We start from the raw sequence: 23,817 nt of genomic DNA on the forward strand, positions 1-23,817 counted from the left end.
AACAAAAAGCCATTCCCCAATTGACAAATGGTCAAAGGATATGCAAGGGCAATTTACAGATGAGGAGATCAAAGCAATCCATAGCCATATGAAAAAATGCTTTAAATCATTAATTATTAGAGAAATGCAAATTAAAGCTTCTCTGAGGTACCACCTCACACCTCTCAGATTGGCCAGTATGACCAGGAAGGATAATGATCATTGTTGGAAGGGATGTGGGAAATCTGGGACACTATTACACTGTTGGTGGAGCTGTGAACTCATCCAACCCTTCTGGAGAGCTATTTGGAACTATGCCCAAAGGGCAATAAAAATGTGCATACCCTTTGACCCAGCAATACCAATACTGGGTATATACCCTGAAGAGATGAGGAAAAAGGGTAAAAACATTACTTGTACAAAAATATTTATAGCAGCCCTGTTTGTGGTGGCAAAGAATTGGAAATCCAGTAAATGTCCTTCAATTGGGGAATAGTTTAGCAAACTGTGGTATATGTATGTCATGGAACATTATTGTTCTATTAGAAACCAGGAGGGACGGGATTTCAGGGAAACCTGTAGGGATTTGCATGAAATGATGCTGAGTGAGATGAGCAGAACCAGAAAAACACTGTACACCCTAACAGCAACATGGGAGTGATATTCAACCTTGAAGGACTTGCTCATTTCATCAGTGCAACAACTGGGAACAATTTTTGGCTGTCTGCACAGGAGAGTACCATCTGTATCCAGATAAGGAGCTGTAGAGTTTGAACAAAGTACAAGGACTATTCCCTTTAATTCGGAAAAAAAAAAAAAAAAACAACCCAGATGTCTTATTGTCTGATCTGGTTACCTCTGAGAATTCTGTTCTCTTTAAGGATATGATTTCTTTTTCATCACACCCAATTTGGATCAAGGTACAACATGGAAACAAAGTAAAGACTGACAGAGTACTATCTGTGAGGTGGAGGGTGGGGGGAGGGAAGCAAGAGTGGGGGAAAACTGTAAAACTCAAGTAATATCTTTAATAAAAATAAAAAAAATAAATAAAAATAAAAAGAATGGATGAAATAAGGGGCGGCTAGGTGGTGTAATGGATAAAGCACTGGCCCTGGAGTCAGGAGTACCTGGGTTCAAATCCGGTCTCAGACACTTAAATTTTAATTACCTAGCTGTGTGACCTTGGGCAAGCCATTTAAGCCCATTTGCCTTGCAAAAAAAAAAAAAAAAGAATGGATGAAATGCTTAAAAGGGTAAAGGAAAAGAATCTTATTGAGAAAGAAGGGAGAAAGATGACTAAATCTTTGGAGCAGTGAAATATGTATAAGGATTCTTCCCACAGAGGGAAAAAGAGAAGATCTGCCAACTTTGAAAAAGACAGTTTCTACTTCAAGGAATGATGAGGATATACAACAAATTCCACATGGTAGTCTATCAGTGAGATTATTTATTAGCTTCCTACTTTGTCAAACACTCTCCCAAGCAAAGAAAGGGAAAAGCTAGTCACTGCTCTCAAGGAGGTCACAGTCTAATTTAGAGATCATCTATAATCAGAGGTCATCTATATCCATCAGTAACATGACAAAGCATTTGTTAATAACCGCTACCACTTCTGGTGATTCACCTAAAGAAAATGTATAGCTCAGAATGAATCTAGAAAGCACTGATAGGGTTCATGAAATCCTAAACAAGAAACAAGAGATATTACTGTAATAGATGGTGGGTTCATCATTGCTGTTGCAATATAAAAAGGTATCAGAAATTAAATGGTTTGGGGAAGTAAACAATAGTTGAGAAGATGGGAGTCTAAGAATGCAATTTGAATTTCTGTTACATGGCTTATGATATAGGAATAATGAATTCTCAAGAAGAAATGGAGCACCTTAAACAAGGGCAGGTAAAAATATTTTCATGGAAGCAATAAACCCTGAATGCTGTTCAATCACAATCATCAAATTTGGCCCCAGCGATATGAAAATATATCTCCTGGGGTAACTAGGTGGTACAGTGGATAGAGTACCAGCACTGGTATGAGGAGGATCTGAGTTCAAATCCAGCCTCAGATACTTAATACTTACTTAGCTGTGTGACCTTGGGCAAGTTACTTAATCCTACTACTTTACAGAGAAAAAGGCAAGGAGAATATAAAGGTGGAATATTACATATTTACTGTCAGAATCAGCTCAGTTGATGATTTGGTGAGCTTTGCTGGGTTGATTAGCTTTGCTAAAATATATTTTTCCCTATCTTACTTAGGGATTTCAGTATCTGAGCTCAGTCTTCCCCTCCATCACAATCCCAGCCCTGACACTACAGATATTTAATTTCTATGTTAACATTCCTTCAAATACCCTTGCAACCCAAATTAACAATTTCCATGATCTTAAACCTTCACTTCACTCCAAACACACACTAAGGTTGCATCCTTGAATTTACCCACAAGTATTCTACTGAAGAATTCTCAAGTTCCTCCACTTAGCTATAATCCGTCATTCTTATCTTTCCCTATGTGCCTCACCTCTCCTAAACCCATTTTTAGTTTTCACCATGACCACATTCCTTTTCTTTTTCAAGGCTGTCACTAATTTTACTAATTTACCTTATCTATTCTCTACCCCACTCCCCAGAGCAATTGTTCCAAACCCTTACTTTTCTCTTCTAGAAGCTCCTTTTTCTCTTCTCTACAACTGAAGACCTTTCCTTACTGAGAAAATCGAGACTATCTACCATATTCTACCTGTTTTTCCATCCTCTACATTCCCCTCACCTGTCCATTCTTCACATCATCACTCATTCTCTCATTTATTCTGATCACTGATAAAGAGATATAACTTCCTTTCTATTAGACCAACCCCTCTACTACTTGTTCTCTTGATTTAATTGCTTCCCATCTCCTCTGACAGATTTTCTCTACAGTCATTACTCCCATCTCACTCTCTCAAATTCAAGTTCTCTCTCTTCAGTGACTTCTTCCTTGGTGGTTACCAAGTATTCCCAAGAATACAAAAATTCCCTTTCATGCTTACAAAAAAACAAAACAAAAAACTCAATGACTCTACCACTCTGTCTCCCATCTCACTTTCCTGTCTAAAGTCCTAGAAAGAGCTTTCTATATTTTATCCACTTCTTTTTATTTTCCTTTTCAACCTTTATCAGTTCTAATATTCTGTAGTCTAGAATACTACAGAAAAATTAAAAAATATAAAAAGTTATAATAATATGCACTTACTGTTTACAGTTTTGAAGAGTTCTATATAGTCAGTATAACAGAGGCTGTGAGGTAGAGCAGTGAATAGAGAGTCGAGCCTGGGATCAGGAAGATCTGAGTTCATATCTGGCTATATATGCTTGTGTGACCCTGGGCAGGTCATTTAACTTCTTTCTGCTTCCATATTCTCAACTGTAAAATGTGGATAATAATGGCACCTCCATTCTAATGAGGATCAAATGAGATAATATTTGTAAAGCAATGCCTAAACATATAGTACAGTATAGTGCCTGACTTATAGTAGATAATTAAGAAATACTTGTTTCCTTCCTTTTTTCTTTACTTCCTATATCTCATTAGTTCTTCACAACAATCCTATGAGGTTATTTTATAGATAAGGAAAGTGAGACTGAGAAAAGTTAAGTAGCCTGCCTGCCCAGGGTCACAGTAATAACTGAAATAGGATTTGAGTTTTCCTAATACAGCACTCTATCCAATATATATATAAACATGTACAATATACATATCTTTATGTAAGTATGCAATTTATTGGCATATAAATGGCACAGATAGTATGAATGGGTTCAGAGATAAGGGAGATTTCAGTGGGATGAAAATATTAGAGGATAAAGTGAAAAAGTAGTCACTGAGCTTGGAGGAGTTAATGTAGTTTATAGAAGACAAAGAAGAAGAAAGTTTCCAGAAAGTATGGGTAGCTAACAGTCTTGAATGTACAGAAAGCTCAAAGACTGTTGCATTTAGTTGATTTGGGAGTTTTAAATTCTGAAAATGTTATTTGAGTAGAGAGGGAAAAGAGGTTAGTTTGCCAAGATTATGGGTAAATCATCAGATCTAGAGTCAGAGAACAGGGATATAGCCTTGGGTAAGTCAATTCAGTTCCCTGGATCCCAGTTTTGCCTACTTATACACTAAGTCAATTAATTTCTTTAGGTTTTAGTTGCTTATATATATAAAATGAGGTTTGACTTGAATATCACAAGTCTCCTACAAATGTAAATCTATGATCTATGGTTCCTTGTAATTTGGTTTCAGCCTCATCACTCAACTGAAATTGCTCTCTAGTTATCAAATATTTCTTCACTGTCAAATCTGTTGGACTGTCCTCAGTCCTCATCCTTTTCTGTAATATTTGCCACACGTGCAACATTTCACCTTGCTAACTAAAATTCTCTACGTAGATACTTTCTTCTCTATTCTTGGTTATTTCTCTTTCACTTTCTTCCTCTCTTCCCTCTCTTTTCCCCTTGACCCATCTGTTCTTTTTAGTATACTTTACCCAATCATTAATAAAACCCCACTCTCTGGATGTTCTTATAAAGTTTTCTATTTCTAACTTCTTTCAATATCCTCAACAGTTCGCATAGGTTCAATTATTATCTCTACAAAGTTAAATCCAGTCCTAGCCCTTATCCTAAGCTCTTTTTTCTGTACTACCAATTGTTTATTAGATATTTTGAACTGGATGATAGCTATCTCAAGCTTATCATGACAAAGACAAAATACATTATGCTTCCCCTAAAATCCACACCCTTCCAACTAAATGTAAGATATCACTTAAGCCTTAGCCTCAATTTTTTTCACTTTATACTCACTGCCCCTATAAATTCATATCATTCTTCCAAATTTCCCTAATTCCTACTTCTTCCAAGCAAATTCTTTAAGGCAAGGGGAATTTTATTTTTATTTTGTCATTGTATTCTAGAAATAAATAATAATTAACAAATGTTTCTACATGATTGATAGATTGTTAGTGAATAGTATGGGCATGAGTTAAATTTTGGTGGACATTGTGATATATTTCAATGGATTAACAGGACATTTTTAGTGAGACTGGGAGGTGATGAGAGGACTGAAATAAAAATGAAGTTCTAAGTGGATATTCAGGGAATTGTAAAGGTGTAACAGAATTTCCTGGGACTCTACTGATTTCAAGGATTACAGCAATCCACCTGGTTGATCACACAGGTCTAGCTGTCAAACCCATTGAGATTAACAGAAGGAAGAACAAAATTCAGATGGCATATCCTCAATTGGTTCCCAGCTTTCCAGGGAGGGTCTGGAAAGAATAAAAAAAACAGTAAAGAAAGAGGCATAAGGGACAGCTAGGTGGTGCAGTGAATAGAGCATGGTCCTGGAGTCAGGAAGACCTGAGTTCAAATCCAACCTCGGACACTTGATAATTACCTAGCCGTGTGATCTTGGGCAAATCACTTAACCCCATTACCTTGCAAAAACAAAAACAAAAAAGAGAGAAATATAAAGGTCCAGCACCGAAATATAACTAGATATACAATGGTGAAAAGAAATGGAGGAAAAGTGTGGAGATGTTCCTCTACCTTGCCCACTCAACTATTCAGTGCAAGGTTAAGACACATAAAAAAATCAACTACTGCAGAAATTCAAATTCAGTTCTTAATCCAAACAGCATTGAGGACACTTTTACTCATTCTACCTTTTTTTTTGGGGGGGGGGGGGAGACAGCTTCAAGGCAATGGGATAAAGTGGCTTGCCTAAGGTCACACAGCTAGGTAATTACTAAGTGTCTGAGAGTCTTCCTGACTCCAAGGCCTGTGCTCTATCCATTTCACCACCTAGTTGCCCCTCATTTTAGCTTTTTAAGGTGAAATAATTAGAGCATTCAATTTTTTTTTATTCTCCCTCAGAGAGAACATCAAAAAACTGAAGTGTATTTGTCATTTAAATTTTACAAATGGGTTATGACTTGAGGTCAAAAGAGAATATAAAACTAGAAAGCATGTCAAGGCAGAGTTCTCTTTTTGGGGTGTTTCTGCTTGGCTCTAGGCTCATGTCTTTAAGGGTTCTATCTTGCTCTCTTTTTTTTAATACTTCAGTGTTTTAATGAATCCAAGGTCGACTGTAGCTGTTTTAACTGCAGTATATTCTCATCTTTAGTCTTCCTTATAATTTAGTGTGTTGAATTTGATTGTTGTTCTAAGCAGTTGATGATCAGATCAGCCATAGATAACTAATTTGACAAGGATTTTCCTCATTGATAACCTATCATTTCCATCAATGTATATAGTCAATTTCATTTTTGGTGATGTTATTGAACTCAATATCACTATCTAATATCTTCTCACTCCCTACTTAAAAAGAAAGTGTTTATGATATACATATGTATATGTATATCATAAACACTTGAGTAATCTACCAGCTCCTGTGCTTTTAATACCAAATCATGTTTTCCAACTTTTTTTTTCTTTTTGTCAACTTATTCTTTGTTTACTTTCACTTTAAAGTCAGCAAGTGTTGAGGTATGGATTGATCTGATTTGGAGGATGTGTCATAGAATTTTTACTATCCTGTGACAGTCTTTTTGTGGTCATCATAAGCATGAGATGAGATGATCAAACATACCATAAAGTTGATTTAAGAAAGAACCAAGGATGAAAACACATCCAAATTAGAGCCTGGGAATAATTCTTCCATTGCATTAGCCTTATGTGTTCTAGTTTAATTTATAGCAAGAATATCAGTATTGATATTGTTCCAACTCTCCAGTAATATTTTAACTTTCATATGTTGTTCTGTCATTTCAGTCATGTCCAACTTACTTTTCATGACCTTTTTTGGAATTTTCTTGGCACCGGAATGCCAGATTATTGTACAAAAGAGAAAACTAAGACAAATTAAAGGCTAACTGATTTGCCCAGGGTCCCCCATTCAGATTTCAATGTTCAGATTTGAACTCATATTTTCCTGACTTCCAAGTCTGGTACTCTACTTAATCATCTCACTGTTCCAATATTTCAACTTATTGCTTAGCAATCATGATATTAATGAATAAATTAATTACATATTCACAAGAAACAGTTAATCACTTGTAAGGAGTTATTTCTGAATCAGTTGTCTGAGTGCAGTAAGATCACTCACTAGTTTTAGCAAAGATTATTAAGAACACCAAACTCAAAAAAAAGATAAATATGAAAAGGTGAAGGTGAAGATAGGGAAGGACATGTGGTGGGGGAGACAAAGGAAACAAGACGACATTATGTATAGCTCATAATATTTATCATGGGAAGATCAAAGATTCACTAAAATATTGAAAAAAAATATTCTTGAATTATAGAAAAGTGATGACTCTGGATCATGAAGGGCAAGCTTTGGCAGATCCCAACAAGATATAATGATTTAAAGTATGGGCTAGAGTCTAAAAAAGACTTATTTGGTGTCTAAGCAAGCAAGTTAGAGAAATCTGGAAGAACTCATCACCATGTGTGGTCATTGGCAACAATTCTTGAAACCCATCTTTTAGTGGGGCTGAAATTTGTATCAATGGAGTAGTCAATCCAATAAAATTATTGACTTTTGAGGCACTGATCAATCATTATATGTGTTGATCCTACATACTAGAACCATCTTTAACATTAAAGCTCCTACTCTTGTGCTTCCAGCATGACCTATAATAAACTCTAGTTTCTTGAAGGCTATGCCAGCAGAAAGCAAGTTCAGAAAGGTCCTAATAAACTAGAAAGCATTTGAAAATAGTCTTTGTGTTTTTCATTCAACTTCCAGACTCTAGATTTAGAGCATCCCATCACCAGAGGGCTGGACTTTCTAGATGATAAATTTTCTGGCCTTGCAACTATCAGATCAGCTGATGGTGATGGAATGAATGCAAACTTTGCCCACTTAGAACTCTCTATTTCTTGCTGGTCCTACTTCATTTTCACATCATATAACATCTAATCACCCTTCTAGTCTTGCCCCATTGTCTTATTTATCCCTACCTGGACCTTCATAATCCAGGCCCTCAGTACCTAGGGGAATTAATCCATTCATCTTTAAAGCTCTTGCCCTAAGGTCCAACCTAACTGGTTGGACTAAGAGAGTGGAAAGTTAGCTCACTTAGCTGGCCTCACTCTGAGGGAGAGGTTAAGGAATAGTACTACTGCTAATCCTATTCACTAGACCTGTTGTACTTTTATATTAGGCCATACAACTCCCTGTTCATCAAGACCCTCCCCCACCATCTACCTCCCTCATCAGACAAAAACTTCCTTCCTGGACCACAGCTCCCTTGTGTACATTGCTTCCTCTATTGGAATGCAAGCTCAACTGCATGATCTATCTTTTACATTTATATCTCCAATCCTTGGCACAATGCTTGGCACACAACAAGCATTTAATAAATGCTTTTTATCATTCATCAATTATAGTATCAAAAGAATGTGATCTGTATCAATAGAGAAAACACATCAAGGAAATTATATATCTTTAATAAAATGTCTAGATAAATATACATTAGAGATATAAGGAGAACCTTGTGTTTAAATTATTGGAAGGTAATCATTTTCAAACTAAAAATAAACACACATGGTCTTACAAAGGATATCTACTCTGAACACACCACCACCTTCCTGAGATTGGGGCAGTTCCAGAAAATTTATCTCAAAATAGTCTCTGTAATTTTTGGTTACTTTACCATGACAATCAAAAGATTTTAGTTCAAAATGTTCTTCAAGTATGTGAGCAAAAGTTACTCAGGGAAGGAAAATTATTAATAAGGCAAGTGAAAAAAATTAGCATTCAGAAATAAACAAAAGAGAAAGTCATTTAGTATAAGAGATGCAAAAAATAAAAACCAAAAATTAAAAATTTTAGGCTCTAAAACTTGGAAATAAAACAAACTTTTTCATAGGACAGATGTATTAAAATATAACAAATCTCATGATAACTTGGTTTAATAATTTTTAATAAAAGAATTCTATTTCTTTATTAAACCACTTACCTTGTTTTCTTTACAGTGATGTTGCTGCTGAGTTTTTCTAATCGACATTCTCCAGTATCATGGTTAATAATCAAAATACATTCTTTTAGATAAGGTTTCTTTGAGCCTTTGAAAACAGATACTGGTGGTGTTGAGCCCTATTTGAAAATTTTTAACTAGTTAATTAACATTTAATTAGAATTTATCATCTAATTTTAGAATTAGAAGTAACCTTATACATATCCTTCATTTAATTATTTCCTATTTATTTTGTAAATAGCTTGTCTTGTATATATTTGTATGAATGTTGTCTTCCCATTAAATTGTAAGGTCCTTGAAGACAAGGACTATCTTTTGTATCTTTTTGTATCCTTATTAATCAATTAATTGATTATATCTAGTTCAATACCTGAATTTTAGAGATAAAAAATTTTCAACTCTAAAGGATAGAATTATCACCAAATTTCATTCTTTCAAATGTTTGAACTTTTTATTTTTCTTGTTTTCTTAAAATCTAGAGCTTTGAGGTAAAAATCCATGATCTCTGTAAAATTTAAATTGAAGATATTCCAAAGGATAATGGAGAGATTACTGCAGGTATTAATAGGTTACATTGTATTAGTTACATATAACATAGAAGTTAGGTAAAATATCATCAAGGAAAAGAGTGAAGAATAAAACACATTGACAGTCCCAATGTTCACTGGTACCCACAGAATATTAAAAAACAAAACTAATAGGAAGATTTCCAGCATTTAGAGTAAATCTTCAATGAGGGATATATGGAAAGATATGGTTAAGAATCTCTTAGGATAAAAAAAATTAAAAATAAAATAAAAAAATAAAAAAAAGAATCTCTTAGGATAAGGCATAGATAGGCTATGCTCAACATTGATCAGTGAAATCATTGATCCTCTCATCCTATCCAGGGACTTGATCAAATAATAAAAGATAACTATTTCACTTGTGTAGATGAATGGAAATGGATGTCAAAATAAACTTCCTTGAATGATAATAATTACTGATGACTACAATAGCAGCACTATTAATATCCATGTTGGTGAATTTAAAAAGACAGTACAAAAGATTTTTGATCTCATTCATAAGGACAAGGTGAAGAATGTTACTTCCCTCATACACATTCCATATGCTTAAGCTGAATTTGCTTTCCTAAATTAATACCATTCCAAATCTTGAACATTGGCTGCTGCTGCCCATTTATTCTTTTATTTATTTACTTATTTTTTGGTTTTTGCAAGGCAATGAGGTTAAGTAGAAATGTGATTAAGCCTTTGACCCCTTGGCTAAACCTCTCATAAGATTTGATCCTATATAGTCTTAGTAGAGCTAAGTAAGTATTAAGTGTCTGAGGCTGGATTTGAACTTGGGTCCTCCTGATTCCAGGGCTGGTATTCTATCCTCTAAGGCACCTAGCTGCCCCTGCCAATGTATTCTTTAAAGCACCTGATTACAAATGGAGAAATTACTCAAGAGAACTCTTGAACATGCAGAAGTCAGGCCATGCTACCATGACTCATCACTAAATACAATATGGACTTTAGTTCTAGGACAGCGAGTACATTACTCCAAAGTTTGTGGCAGGCAATAATTACGATTTAAAAAATATGATGAATTCCCTAACAAGTTGTGTCAAAGAGCAGCTGTAGTTAATTGCTAATGTTGTTGTTCAGCTGTTTCAATTGTGCCATTTCTCTCCAGTTCATTTTACAGATGAAGGAACTTAGGCAAACAGGGTTAAATGACTTGCCTTGGGTCACAGCTATTAAAAATCTAAATTCATATTTGAACTCAGGTCTTCCTTACCCCACTTCCTATACCTTTTACTACCCCAGGCACACTAAATCTGCTTCCTTTTGAAGTAAGAGTTGGCTGACTTTGGCAGGGAGGGACAGTGGGTGTTGGGAGAAGAGGCAGCATTTTCAAAGTCCTTTCATTGAGGGAATTTTACAGGGTATGATATCTGAAATAATGCTTCATAGTGATCTTCTAACACTTTTACATCCACTATCCAATTAGATTCTCACTTATTATCCCAGAGAGGCAGGGCAGTTATTTCCAACAATAAAGCCAAGAGGTCATGACATGGGCTTATCCAAGGTCACACAGTTTGAGTCAGAACTGGAGCACCCAAATTCCCTAATGTTTAAACTAAGGTATTTTCAATTATATCAATCATATGAAAAGGTTAACAATGATCTATTCCTATTCTCTCAACTAGTATTCTTATTGTGATGAAAAGTGAATATTCTGACTGGGATCAATGGATTGGAGGTGGGCTGAACACACAGTCTACTAGCCCACATAAGGATCAGACTTGTAACATTGTTCTCATTCAACAAGCTATTGATGAGGCTAAAAATGTGGCAAAATGAACTATAGGAATATACTTGGCAGCACTGTATAGCACAGAAAACTATTCCAATGCAAGATTAATAGTTTAGGATGATTAAATTAGAAGCTTCTGAATATTATGAAATTATTATTTTTTCAGAAAGAATATAAATTACTAACATTTTCCATGGTGACTGAGGACTTTGGAAAGATTTTATCTGAAGGGGTACTTTCATAATGGGGTAGCTTACAGAAGAATATCCTTCCATTCTTTATTTTTTATGATTGTTCTAGAACTATAAAAATCAAGGTGGATTATTAATACTTTACTAACAAGGCATAGGCTGCATATTCAAGTAGAAATGTGATTAAGTTTTTGACCTCTTGGCTAAACCTTTCATAAGATTTGATCCTATATAGTCTTGGATTTTATACATAGGAACTTAGAAGTTCCTAAAGAGAACCATTATTAATTAGCTTAGAAAATATTACAGTGGTGGTGGAATTGTAGGTGAGAGAAAGAAGTGTTAAGAAAAGTTATGCTCTACCCTTTGATCCAGCAATACCACTACTGGGTCTATACCCTGAAGAGATGAGGAAAAAGGGTAAAGACATCACTTGTACAAAAATATTCATAGCAGTTCTGTTTGTGGTGGCAAAGGATTGGAAATCAAATAAATGTACTTCAATTGATGAATGGTTTAGCAAACTGTGGTATATGTATGTCATGGAACACTATTGTTCTATTAGAAACCAAGGAGGGATGGGAATTCAGGGAAGCCTAAAGGGATTGGCATGAATTGATGCTGAGTTAGATGAGCAGAACCAGAAAAACACTGTACACCCTAACAGCAACATGGGGCAATGATAAACCTTGATGGACTTGTTCATTCCATCAGTGCAACAATTGGGGACAATTTAGGGCTCTGCAGCGGAGAATACCATCTGTATCCAGAGAAACAACTGTGGAGTTTGAACAAAGACCAAGGACTATTACATTTAATTTAGAAAAAAAAATTGATATCTTATTGTCTGATCTTGCCATTTCTTATACTTTGTTTCTTCCTTAAGGATATGATTTCTCTCTTATCACATTCAATTTGGATCAATGTATACCATGGAAACAATGTAAAGACTGACAAATTGCCTTCTGTGGGGGGTGGGGAAAGGGAAGTAAAATTAGGAGAAAAATTGTAAAACTCAAATAAAATCTTTTTAAAAAAAAGTTATGGGGCGGCTAGGTGGCGCAGTGTATAGAGCACCCACCCTGGAGTCAGGAGTACCTCAGTTCAAATCCGACCTCAGGCACTGAATAATTACCTAGCTGTGTGACTTTGGGCAAGCTACTTAACCCTATTGCCTTGCAAAAAAAGAAACCTAAAAGAAAAAGTTACGCTCTGCATTCTTCTTATTACATTAATATATATTTCAAACAACAGTATTCAAATGATGATTATTCAGGATTTCTCAAAGGGGGTTACTAAACTGTTGGATTCCTCAAGGAAAGAACCATGTTTCAAATAATGGTCTATCTCCCCTAGTATTTAATACATTGCTTAGTACATGTATGCTGTAGGGTATTCCTGGAGTTTTCTTATTTCCACTAAAAATGGTATTTTAAGTATGACTTCATACACACAAACTCACAGATCTTTACAGACAAACACAAGTCAAACTCCCTACATGAATATATTCGAGTTCACATAATCAAATAATAATAATAATAATAATAATAATAATAATAATAAGGTTTTTTTTTTCCTTTCCTTTACTTTTAAGGAAGACCACAACACCAGGGAAGTGATACCATGTCAAGTACATGAATTTGATTTGAGTGAGGGGGATGCTATATTAAGTCACCAGTCTCACTTTGTCCTCTAGAGCCATATGGGCCAGATAATGAATCAGGACAGCTGGAGATGGTCCTGGATGCAAGGCAGTCAGGGATAAGTGACTTGTCCAAGGTCACACAGTTAGTAAGTGGCAAGTATCTGAGACCAGATTTGAAGTCCTAATCTCCTGACTTCAAGGCCAGTGCTCTAACCACTGCACCACCTAGCTGCCCACGTACTGCTATTGAAAGTCTCTCCTTCACCCTTTCCACTACCCATAATACCTTGAAGATACAGATGAGAAAGAGAAAAAGAAAAAAGAGATGAAGAGAAAAAGGGGAGAATGTGGAAAACTTCAGAAAACTTAGAATAAAATTTTGTATACATTTAAATTGTGGTCATTTTTTTTTATTTAGTCAGGTTTAACTGTGAACAGTTTAAAATTTAGAGACAATATGGCACATTGGGGAAAATGTTACTTTTGGAGTCAGGGAAGTCCTGTTTGAATCTACACTACAACTTGACTGAGATTTGTTTTCTCAACTGTAAACTGGGGATAAGAATATACTCATAACATTTCATTGTGAGAATTATATGAGAATAGGTGTAAAAATCTTGAAGTATATTAAGTTATATAGCAAAACAAAAAATTCTTAATAAAAATACTATTTAAAGTTTCATTTTAGATACTTCATATAATTTATTGAAATTGCTAAATATTAAGATGGTTGATATGCCATAATTATACTGGAAAATTCAAAGTTACAAGTAAAAGGGAAATCATCAATGAAGTTTTTAATCCTCTCTCAGAAGTACTAAATGACCTAGTTTATCACAACAAGCCATATATGAAGTCAGTCTGTGCAGGTAGGCTGACCTAGCTTTATCCTTCTAAGATGGAAATTCTCTCCAAAGATCAGTAGCACTTCCCAGTGTAGTACTGGAAGTACTGGGAGGATTGTATGTTTCTGATGGGGTAGGATTTTCCATAACAACCTTCAATGCTTTCTTGCAGGAGGCCTAAGGCATTTAGGTCTACAGGACTTAGTGGAAAAAGAGGGAGCTGCTTTATAGCTCAAAACACAATTTGGTTTATTGCTATTGTTGCTTAATTAAATAAGCATTCTCTATATTCAATGCTTTGCTGGGCTGAGTGCTTGCCTAAGAACTTAAGGTCTCTTACCATTCTCTTCTATCACAAAGATGTAAACAGAGACTAAATTTTAATCTTCTCGGGGAAACTTCAGATGAGTCAAAAAGATTTACGACTAATGAGAATTCCCCTGAGACTAAACTCAATAAGTACACAAAAATGTCCTGTTCTGGGCCATAAGTTAAACTATGCTACGAAGAGATCTCCTTGATAGACTAATCCAATAATTTTTGGAGTGTTTTTCTGAAAAAGCAAAGAAAGTATATGGAGAAACATGAAAGGTTTTCTCTGAACATTTTGAGTACTAAGAAATGAAAAATATATCAACTTCACTCTAGTCTTAGTGCTAAAAGATTTTATGCTCTTCCCTCAGGCACAGTCTGGAGTCTAGAGGGTCAGCAAGTGCTCAGAGTCTCATATGAAAAAAGCACAAAATATTCTCATCTTCCTCTAAGAAAGAAGAAAAAAAATCTAGGAAACAAACTGTGTTAGGTCTGTAGCATCTCCATGATCTCTACTTTTGTTTTAGAGATAGTAATTTTTAAGGCAAGTGAGAATTCTATACATGGAGTAGACAATTTACAAATATTGACTGGACTTTAGAGGAAATACTTTCAATATAGAAATCTTTGTTCTTCTAGTGGGGATAGTAAGAAGCAATCATTTGATAAAACAATCCAATTTATATCAAATATTTCTTCTTTTCATACACACACACACAAACACACACACACACACACACAATTTGAAACAAGCATCCATTGTCAAGAATATAATTTGCAGCTAGTCTAGCATGGCAGTGGTTGTTACCAATAGAAAGCTTTTCAGTGCTGAAGAATTGGGTTGGTAGGCTCCAGACAATCTTTAAATAGATATAATCAGATAGTTTACTAGTTGAGCATGATCTTTCCTTTCTCGTACCTCACAAAGCACTCTGCTTACATATTTATTATGTATTAGAAGTTCTGTGTTTGTACCATGTTCCCTTATTAGATTGTAAACCAAACAAGGGTAGATTTGGGCAATCCCAATGGACACTCAATAAATACTTGCTGTATTAAACTGAATTGAAATATATAGTGTCATACACTACTTATATGCAATTTTCATTTGCAATGAAATGCAAATTTCAGTATTATATTTTCAATTTTTCCTTTAGGCAACTCAGAAGAGAACACAAAGTATTTAAGAGAAATTTGAAGCAATAACAGAAACTTTTTCTTTTTTTCCCATTATAAAGAAATTGAAGAGAGGGAGCTAAGAATAGGGTTGCCTTTCCCCTCCCCCCCCCAGAAAAAAGGAAAAGAAGAAAAAAAGTGTCACTGAAGCAGTTTTTAATGCAAAAAAGAGAAGGCCAAAAGAAATCACAGACAAGACAGTTTTGAAAGGTACATGTTAAATTTATTATATACTTCCAAAGAAAAGCGTGAGTATATAACACATAATTTCAAATCCTTTTTTTCCTGTTCTACTTTGTATATGGCTGCACACATTTTATTTGCTGTTACATTCAAAATTTTGAAAAAAGGAAAAAAAACCCTAAAATATAAGCAAACTATAGCCAATTCTTGGCTTTGCAGAATGAAACATTCTATCAAAAAAAAAATCTTCCTGAGATATTTTTCAGAAAAAGTTTAACACAATTCTAGAATTTAGATACTGTTCTGACTGGCAATAATTAATTGGATTAAATTTTTAAATGTTCTTTTTAGACACCAGATTATGTAATTATTTCAAACTAATAGCTATGTGCTAAAAAAATCCTAGAATTATTAAATAGTTCATATTATCAATTAGAAAGAGAACAAAGATTTTATGTTTGAAATTTTTCAGACTCAAAATTTTGATTTTTCCTGAAGCTCTATTTCAGATTATACCCCCCCATTTAAACATTCTTTTGTTTTAAATGGATGACAAGACTTACCTCTATATTTGGCAGTGTTATTGTCACCTGTTCACCTTTGCCAACTTCAAGGTCTCCTTCACAAGAGGTGTCAATAGAGGCAGGTTTAAAATCATCTAAAAATAAACAATAACAGTGATTTTGACAACTTGGAAAAATACTTGCAATTATTAAAGAAAAGTTGAACATGTTTCAGAAATATTGGAAAATTTTTTGATAACCTCAGGAACCTATATATAGTTAAGAGAAATATTGAAAAAATTTCTTAAAACTTCAGGAATCTATATGTAGTTAAGAAAAGAATATCTATGTAAAACATGCTATTTTTAATGTTTTAATATTTTAAATCGATTTACCTATTTATTTTATTTTTTATTTATCTAAGGCAATGGGATTAAGTAATTTGCCCAAGGTCACATGGCTAAGCAATTATTAAGTGTCTGAGGTCGAATTTGAACTGAAGTCCTCCTTTCTCCAGGGCTGGTGCTCTGTTCACTGTGCCACTTAGTTGCCGTCAATTTACCTATTTAAGGTCAAATTTATGGTCTTTTAGCTTCTAAAAATTACAGGAAAATTTTATATAACATTGCTTAGAAAAGTTGGGCTATATAATACTTAATACACATTATAGCAAATCTGTAGCAAAGTTTCTATTTACATATTGACAAATTAGTCCTTTGTAAACATAATGAACCTTTATTTCTATACTCATAAAAGGCCATTTTTCACCACCTGAGAAAACATTTTCTCAACTGGATCGTAAACTCCTCTAAAACAGTCATATATTCTTATAGTATCTAATAAAGTACTCTACAAATATTAAGCATTGCAATCAATACTAGGGACTAAAGAAATAAAGTCAAAAACTGCTGGAATCTGATGTGATATAGGAATGGTTCATTTTAATGCATATGGCCAAACAATTTTGACAGTGCTTCTGAGAAATTCACAATAATAATATTATTCAGTGTTCCCTACAAAATAAAATGCACTTCAAGAATGATCTTTAGGGGCGGCTAGGTGGCGCAGTGGATAGAGCACCGGCCTTGGAGTCAGGAGTACCTGGGTTCAAATTCGACCTCAGACACTTAGTAATTACCTAGCCGTGTGGCCTTGGGCAAGCCACTTAACCCCATTGCCTTGTAAAATCTAAAAAAAAAAAAATGATCTTTAATTACAGATGATATTCAACAAGTATTATTTATTACATTCTCATTATGTGCCAAGGGGTGAGGTGTTTGGGATACAAATAAAAATAATGAAAAATAATCTCTACTCTAGAGAAGCTTATATTCTAAAATAGGAAACATGTATACATGATAAATATAAAGAGAAATAAAGATTAACAAAAATATAAATTATCGGGGCAGCTAGGTGGAGCAGAAGACAGAGCACCAGCCCTGAAGTCAGGAGTACCTGAGTTCAAATCTGGCCTAAAACACTTAATAATCACCTAGCTGTGTGGCTTTCAGCAAGCCACTTAAACCCATTCCCTTGTAAAAAAATCTAAAAAATAGAAATTATTTAAATAACAGCAAAGAATTAGTTTGGATTTGTAGTTTCATTTTCATAGTTAACTCTTACAAGGAAGCGATACTACGAGTTCTGAATTTACCAGGTAACTTGGTCTTGAGAAGTCATGTGATATGCCCACTCAGAGATGAGACTTGAACTCAGATCTTCCTTCAAAGCCAGCTCTCTATCTACTGTGCAAAACTACCTTTCTCTACAATCATCAAATATTTGCTGAGTATGCAGCAAATATTCAATACTGCTTATTTATAGTATGGATGAGGTAAAAGAAAAAAAAATTGTGCTCTGAGATAAGAATTTAAATGTCCAGAATCTCATAAGAACAAGTTGTGAGTGATGGTGAAAGGTGGAAAACCTGACTGTGCCTAAGTGAATTTGAAGAACAGTAGTAGTGGACATCACTGAAAAGAGGATTTTTCTTGATCGTAAGGAATAAAGAAAATATTTAGTCCTCTTTCTTGATGCTCATGTCCCAGATTTCAGAGGGCTTGGAAGAATGGGGGGGGAAGGGCGAGAAGTTTCTTAGGCAATGACTGATACATACATCTTTGAGAATCCTGTGAATTAACAGTTATCTTTCAAGTGTCAGGACACAGCTACTGTTGGGCTGCTGAGGTGATGGACCCATGAATAAGGCTTGAGTCCTGAGTGAATCCAGTTAATTAAAAGTGATGACTAGTACTTAGTGACCATAAGCAAATCACTTAAGATGATTTCCTATCCTATATTTTGAAGAAAACACATTATTTACCTCATCAATATAATGTGGAAACCTTAAAGCACCAAATAAATATAACAAAATGTGTATTCTTCAAAATGTGTATTCACTCCTACCTTTTATTTCCACTATAAATGCAAAATTTTAGACATCACACTGATGAGGTCCCTTGCTCCTGCCCAGGTTGTTTCTCCTCCTAATGTTTAATAGGAACAATCTGATGATGATGATTATCTTTTAATCTTGAAGAAGACCATAGTGATATCATGACAAGCCCATGAATTGAACTTGAATGAGGGGGAGCTATGCTAAGTCACCAGCCTCACTTTTTCCTCCAAAGTCATCTGGGTCCAGTGACTAGATATGAATCAGGATGACAGATGATGACCCTGGGTGCAAGACAATCAGGATTAAGTGACAGTAAGTGTCAAGTGTCTGAGACTGGATTCAAATTCCAGTCCTCCTGACTCCCTAGGCCAGTGCTCTATTCACTGCATCACTTTGCAGCCCTAATAAAACAATCTACCACTTCTCCTCATTATCTGGTCCTTAAACATCAAGACCTTTTCATGGTTATGATTTTCTTTTACTATTAGTTTGGAAGGGAAACTGCAGGTATGAAAAGGTTCCCCAAATCCACTGCCTCCCTTCTTATACATGTGAAGTTGGGGAAAATTATGAAACCATGGGTGTTTCACTACTGCTGAGCAATCCTTTTATACCTCTCTAAATTTTTTAAACTGATATTTTATTTTTTCCAACTAATGCTTTCAGTTTTTCAACAATCATCCATTTGCAAATTTCTAAGTTATATATTTTGTCTACCACTCTCCCTTCCCTCCTTCCCCTTGGTGGTGAATAATCTGGCAAAAGTTGTACATGTACATTTCTGTTTGATATGTTTACATATTAGTCATTTTATGTAAGGGAATTAAGACTAAGGCAAAGGAAAGAAAACCATGAGATAGAAAAGGAAAACATAAATGAAGTTTTAAAAAAGTGAACACAGTATACATTCATATTCTGTGGTTTGGGTTTTCTTTTCTTTTCCTCTGGATATGGATGGCATTGTTTATAACAAGTCTTCCAGAGTTATCTTTGATCTCTGAACTGCTGAGAGGAGCTGTATCCATTCACAAAACTGTTGTTAATGTGTATACCTCTACAATTAACACATTACCTCCCTCCCCATAGCAGCTCTTCCAAAACCTTTTCATCCTTCCTCAAACATTCCAGGACACCTCTGTCCCCACTTACTTAGCTGAAAGCCTAGCTTCATGTTTTCCTGGGGGGAAAAAAATGAGGCTATTCACAGAGAGCACTTTCATTTTACCCTCATCTCACATCAACTAAATGATTTTTGCTAGCATCTTCACTTTCACTCCTAACTCACATGAAGAAGTGGCTCTTCACCTTACAAGGTAAACCACTTTACCTGTACAAGTCATGTCATTCCATCCTATCTTCTACAAAAGATATTCCCACTTCATCTTCACTCTCTCACTTATTTCAATCTCTCCATCTACTGGCTCCTTCCCTAGTGCTTACAAAAATGCCCACGTCTCCCTTAACCTCAAAATTTCCTCCCTTGATCATTCACTATCATCCTACATCACTCTTCCCTTTTTTGCCTTAACTCCTTGCAAAGGTTGCCTGTAACAGGTGCCTCTACTTCCTTTCTTCTCATTCTCTTCTTAACATGCTACAATCTAACCTCATCTTTCTACAGAAACTCCACTCTCCAAAATTACTAACAATCTCTTACTGCTAAATCTAATGGCCTTTTTCAAATCTCCTCCTTCATGACTTCTCAGAAGCCTTTGGGTATTGCTTCTTTTCCTTGATACTCTCTTCTATCCAAATTTTTATGACATTACTGTCCCTCATTCTCTTCCTACTGGTTTGATGACTCTCCAGTTTTCTTTGCTAGATATTCACATCTATCAACTCTGAGTAACCCTCAGGCTTTTCTTGGACCCTCTTCTCTCATCCCTCTCCATGTTATCGTCTCTATGTTGATGATTTTCAAATCTTATTCAGCTTGAATCTTTCTGTTGACCCCCAGTCTTGTTCTTGAATGCCTTTTTAGACATCTCAAAGTGTATGTCTCATAGAAATCTTAAACTTAACATGACCAAAACTGAATTCATTATCTTTCTCCCCAAAACCTCCCCACCTCTTCTTAACTTCCCTTTTACTGTTGAGGACATCACCATATTCCCAGTCCATGATGCTTGGAATTCAATTGCCAACCTCAATTTGTCACTCTCAATCACCTCCCACATCCAATCTTTCTATCAATTTTACCTTCACATTGTCTTCCTTATATATCAGCTCCTCCTCCTTCCTTCTGATACTGCCACCACTCTGGTGCAGACCCTAATCACTCCATGCCTTGACCACTGCTGTGGACAGTCTGATGTCTGGTCTCTCTGCCTCAAGTCTCTCCTCATTCCAAGTCACATAAACAAACAAACAAATAAATACAGCAAGTCTGGTGATGTCATACACAATACCCCCCCCCCCCTTCTCCAGTTTAATAAACTCTGATGACTCCAGGATCAAATATAAAATCCTTTGGCTTTTAAATGACTTTGTAACCTGGCCCCTTCCAACTTTTCCAGTTTTCTTATACTTTATACCTGGTCCCTTTATACCCTCATACAACCTCTTTCACTCAGTAATACAGGCCTCTGCTGTTCCTTCAAAAAGATAACATCTCTCACCTCAACTCCAGGCATTTTCACTGGCTATCTCCCTTATTTAGAATGTTCTTCATTCTTATCTCTATCTCCTAACTTTCTTCAAGACATATATTTTACAGGAAGCTTTTCTTGATGCCTCTTAATTCGAGAGCCTTCCTGATGCTGGTTATTTCCAATTTATCCTGTTTATAGTTTATCTATACATAGTTATATATTTGTATGTTGTCTCCGTCATTAGATTGGAAGCTTAAGAACGAGGCTTGCCTTTCACCTTTCTTTGCAGCCCTAGCACTTAACACAGTGTGTGGCACCCAGGAGGTTATTAATAAATGTTTATTTACTGACTGACTGACCATCTTCTTCTCTAGCAAGTGCCTTCTCTCTGTCTTCATAGATCCTAAGTAAGACAGTTACACATAGATGGTAAAGTTACATCTTTAAAGATATGTTCACCAACATTTTAAATAAAACCAGAATCATTTTATATCTAGCTACTTAGGTAGTTCTGGGGGGAAGAATACTGTGAAAAGGAAAGAGAAGGAAATAGATGGGGATTTCAGAAATAGTGGTAGTACTAAAGATGCCTTTTTTGGGGAGTTTTTACTTCCCTCCTCTTCCTCATTCTCTATGCCTAGGACTACTGCTACAGAATCTACCCCACATGAGTATTTAACAAGGTGGGAAGCTTGGATGGGAGGACAGTAGAGTCAGTCATCTCAGATGCTGCTCTTTGCAGTCCTAGTCTCTAATTGTTTCATATGCAGTTCCTCTAACAAGATTATAACTCTGAGCATGAGAATTACTTCTTCCTTTTGTATCCTTCAAGTTGCTATGCTCACCACGTGTACTCTATCAGCATTTATGAACTAAAATGACACACTGGAAGGAACTGTGGTTCATCAAGCTCACTATTGTTCTGACAATGGCTATGGGCCAAGGTAAGAGAATACAATTGTTTTCCTATGATGTCAATCTCAAAAGGACAGAAATATTAAAGTATCACTTGTTTTCCTTAATATCCATATTCTAAAGTTATTAAAAATTTCTTATATTCTAAAGACAAAAAGGAATTATTTAAAGAGACATAGGTGAATTCACAGGGATTTGACCAAATTAGAATCTCTAGAAGTTTGAAGGGCTGGTTATAAAAGTAACAGTCTTTTCAAGAAAAATTTCAGAAACATCAAAGGTTACCTAAAGAAAAACAAAACAATTCTTTTTAAAAGTCATTTTGAAAGCAAGAAAAAGGTCAAACTAGTGGTAGAATCATTGCTAATGGTAAATGAGATGATAATAGATGACAGTAAAGGAAGGAAAATTCTTCAATCTATTAAAGGAATGGCTTATGAGCATTTGGGGGAAAAAAGTAGCAATAACTAAGAATAAGGAAGGTTTCTGAAAGAACAGACCATTTCCTTATTTCCTAGAGTTTCCAGGATGGTAGATTCAGGATGTATCAATGACATGGTGTACCTCATGCATAAGATCTAACAGAATTCTGTAACTACGGAACTAATTGATTAGAGTCTAGAAAGAAGTTTTAGAGTTGACATCAACTTGGGGAAGTATCTGGTTCTAGTGGATGGTCCCATGGGTCTGCTCTTGCTCCTATGTTGTTCAATATTTCTATAAATGACAAAGATGGATAAATGGAGGTGATATAAATTGGCAGAAAATAATTCCATACTGGATTAAAGTTAGGTTCCAAAAAGATCTTGACAGGATAGAATGATGAGTGACTCTAACAAGATGGTATTTAATTAGGAATAAATATAAAGTACTCTAATTGAGTTCAAAGAAAATACTTTGTATATACAAAGTATAGGAGAGGCATGTATGATTAAACAATTCTTGAAGGAGGAAAAAGAGGTAGGAGTTTATAAGATGCAGACCCAGTACAAGGTAGCCAAAAAAGTTAGTGCAATTAGGTTGCATTAATAAGTATTGTAGGGCAGCTAGGTGGCACAGTGGATAGAGCACCAGCCCTGGAGTCAGGAGTACTTGAGTTCAAATATGACCCCAGACACTTAATTACCTAGCTGTGTGGCCTTGGGCAAGCCACTTAACCCCATTTGCCTTGCAAAAAAAAAAAACCCTAAAAAAAATTTAAGTATTGTAGTTAGTCCTACTAGACTTAGACAGACTATATCTGAAATATTATGTCTATTACTAGCTGCTACCATTTGACAGCTAACATTTATATAGCATTTACCATAGGCTAGGCCCTGTGCCAAGCACTTAACAATTATTATCTCATTTGATCCTCACAACAGCCCTGGGAGGCAGGATTATTTATTATTATTATTATTATCACCCCATTTTACAGATGAGGAAACTGAGGCAAACAGTGTTGTGCTCAAGGTTGCATAATTAGTAAATATCTGAGGCCAGAGGGAAAATATTAAAAAAGTTGAAATGTATTGAAAGGAAAGCTGGTAGATTAGTGAGAAGACTGGAAATCAAGCCATAAAAAGAGTAAGTGGAAGGAGCCATGGATGTTTAGGGCAGAGAACTTCTCTCTCTCTCTAAAGCTGAGAAAAAGAGCACATGATACCTTGAAGGACTGCCGTATTAAAGAGGACTTAGATTTATTCTGTTTGAACCTGGAGTGCACAACCAGGAACAACAGATATGTTTACTTTAGAAAGGCAGATGATGAAGGTTCAGGGTAAAAAAAAA

At 35.3% G+C, this 23,817-nt stretch overlaps 1 protein-coding gene across 1 annotated transcript in view; it reads right to left on the bottom strand.

Annotated features, from left to right (window-relative positions):
- EAF2 (ELL associated factor 2) overlaps window positions 1-23,817 on the bottom strand; it is a 72,794-nt gene that overhangs the window by 47,967 nt on the left and 1,010 nt on the right. The window contains exons 2-3 of the mRNA XM_074214623.1: window positions 16,204-16,298; window positions 8,964-9,100 (exon numbers count right to left, since the gene is read on the bottom strand). Of these exons, the coding sequence (XP_074070724.1) occupies window positions 8,964-9,100; window positions 16,204-16,298 (232 nt within the window). The remainder of the gene's footprint in view (window positions 1-8,963; window positions 9,101-16,203; window positions 16,299-23,817) is intronic.

This window comes from Macrotis lagotis, chromosome 1, assembly GCF_037893015.1.
Source record: "Macrotis lagotis isolate mMagLag1 chromosome 1, bilby.v1.9.chrom.fasta, whole genome shotgun sequence".
NCBI classification, from domain to species: Eukaryota; Metazoa; Chordata; class Mammalia; order Peramelemorphia; family Peramelidae; genus Macrotis; species Macrotis lagotis.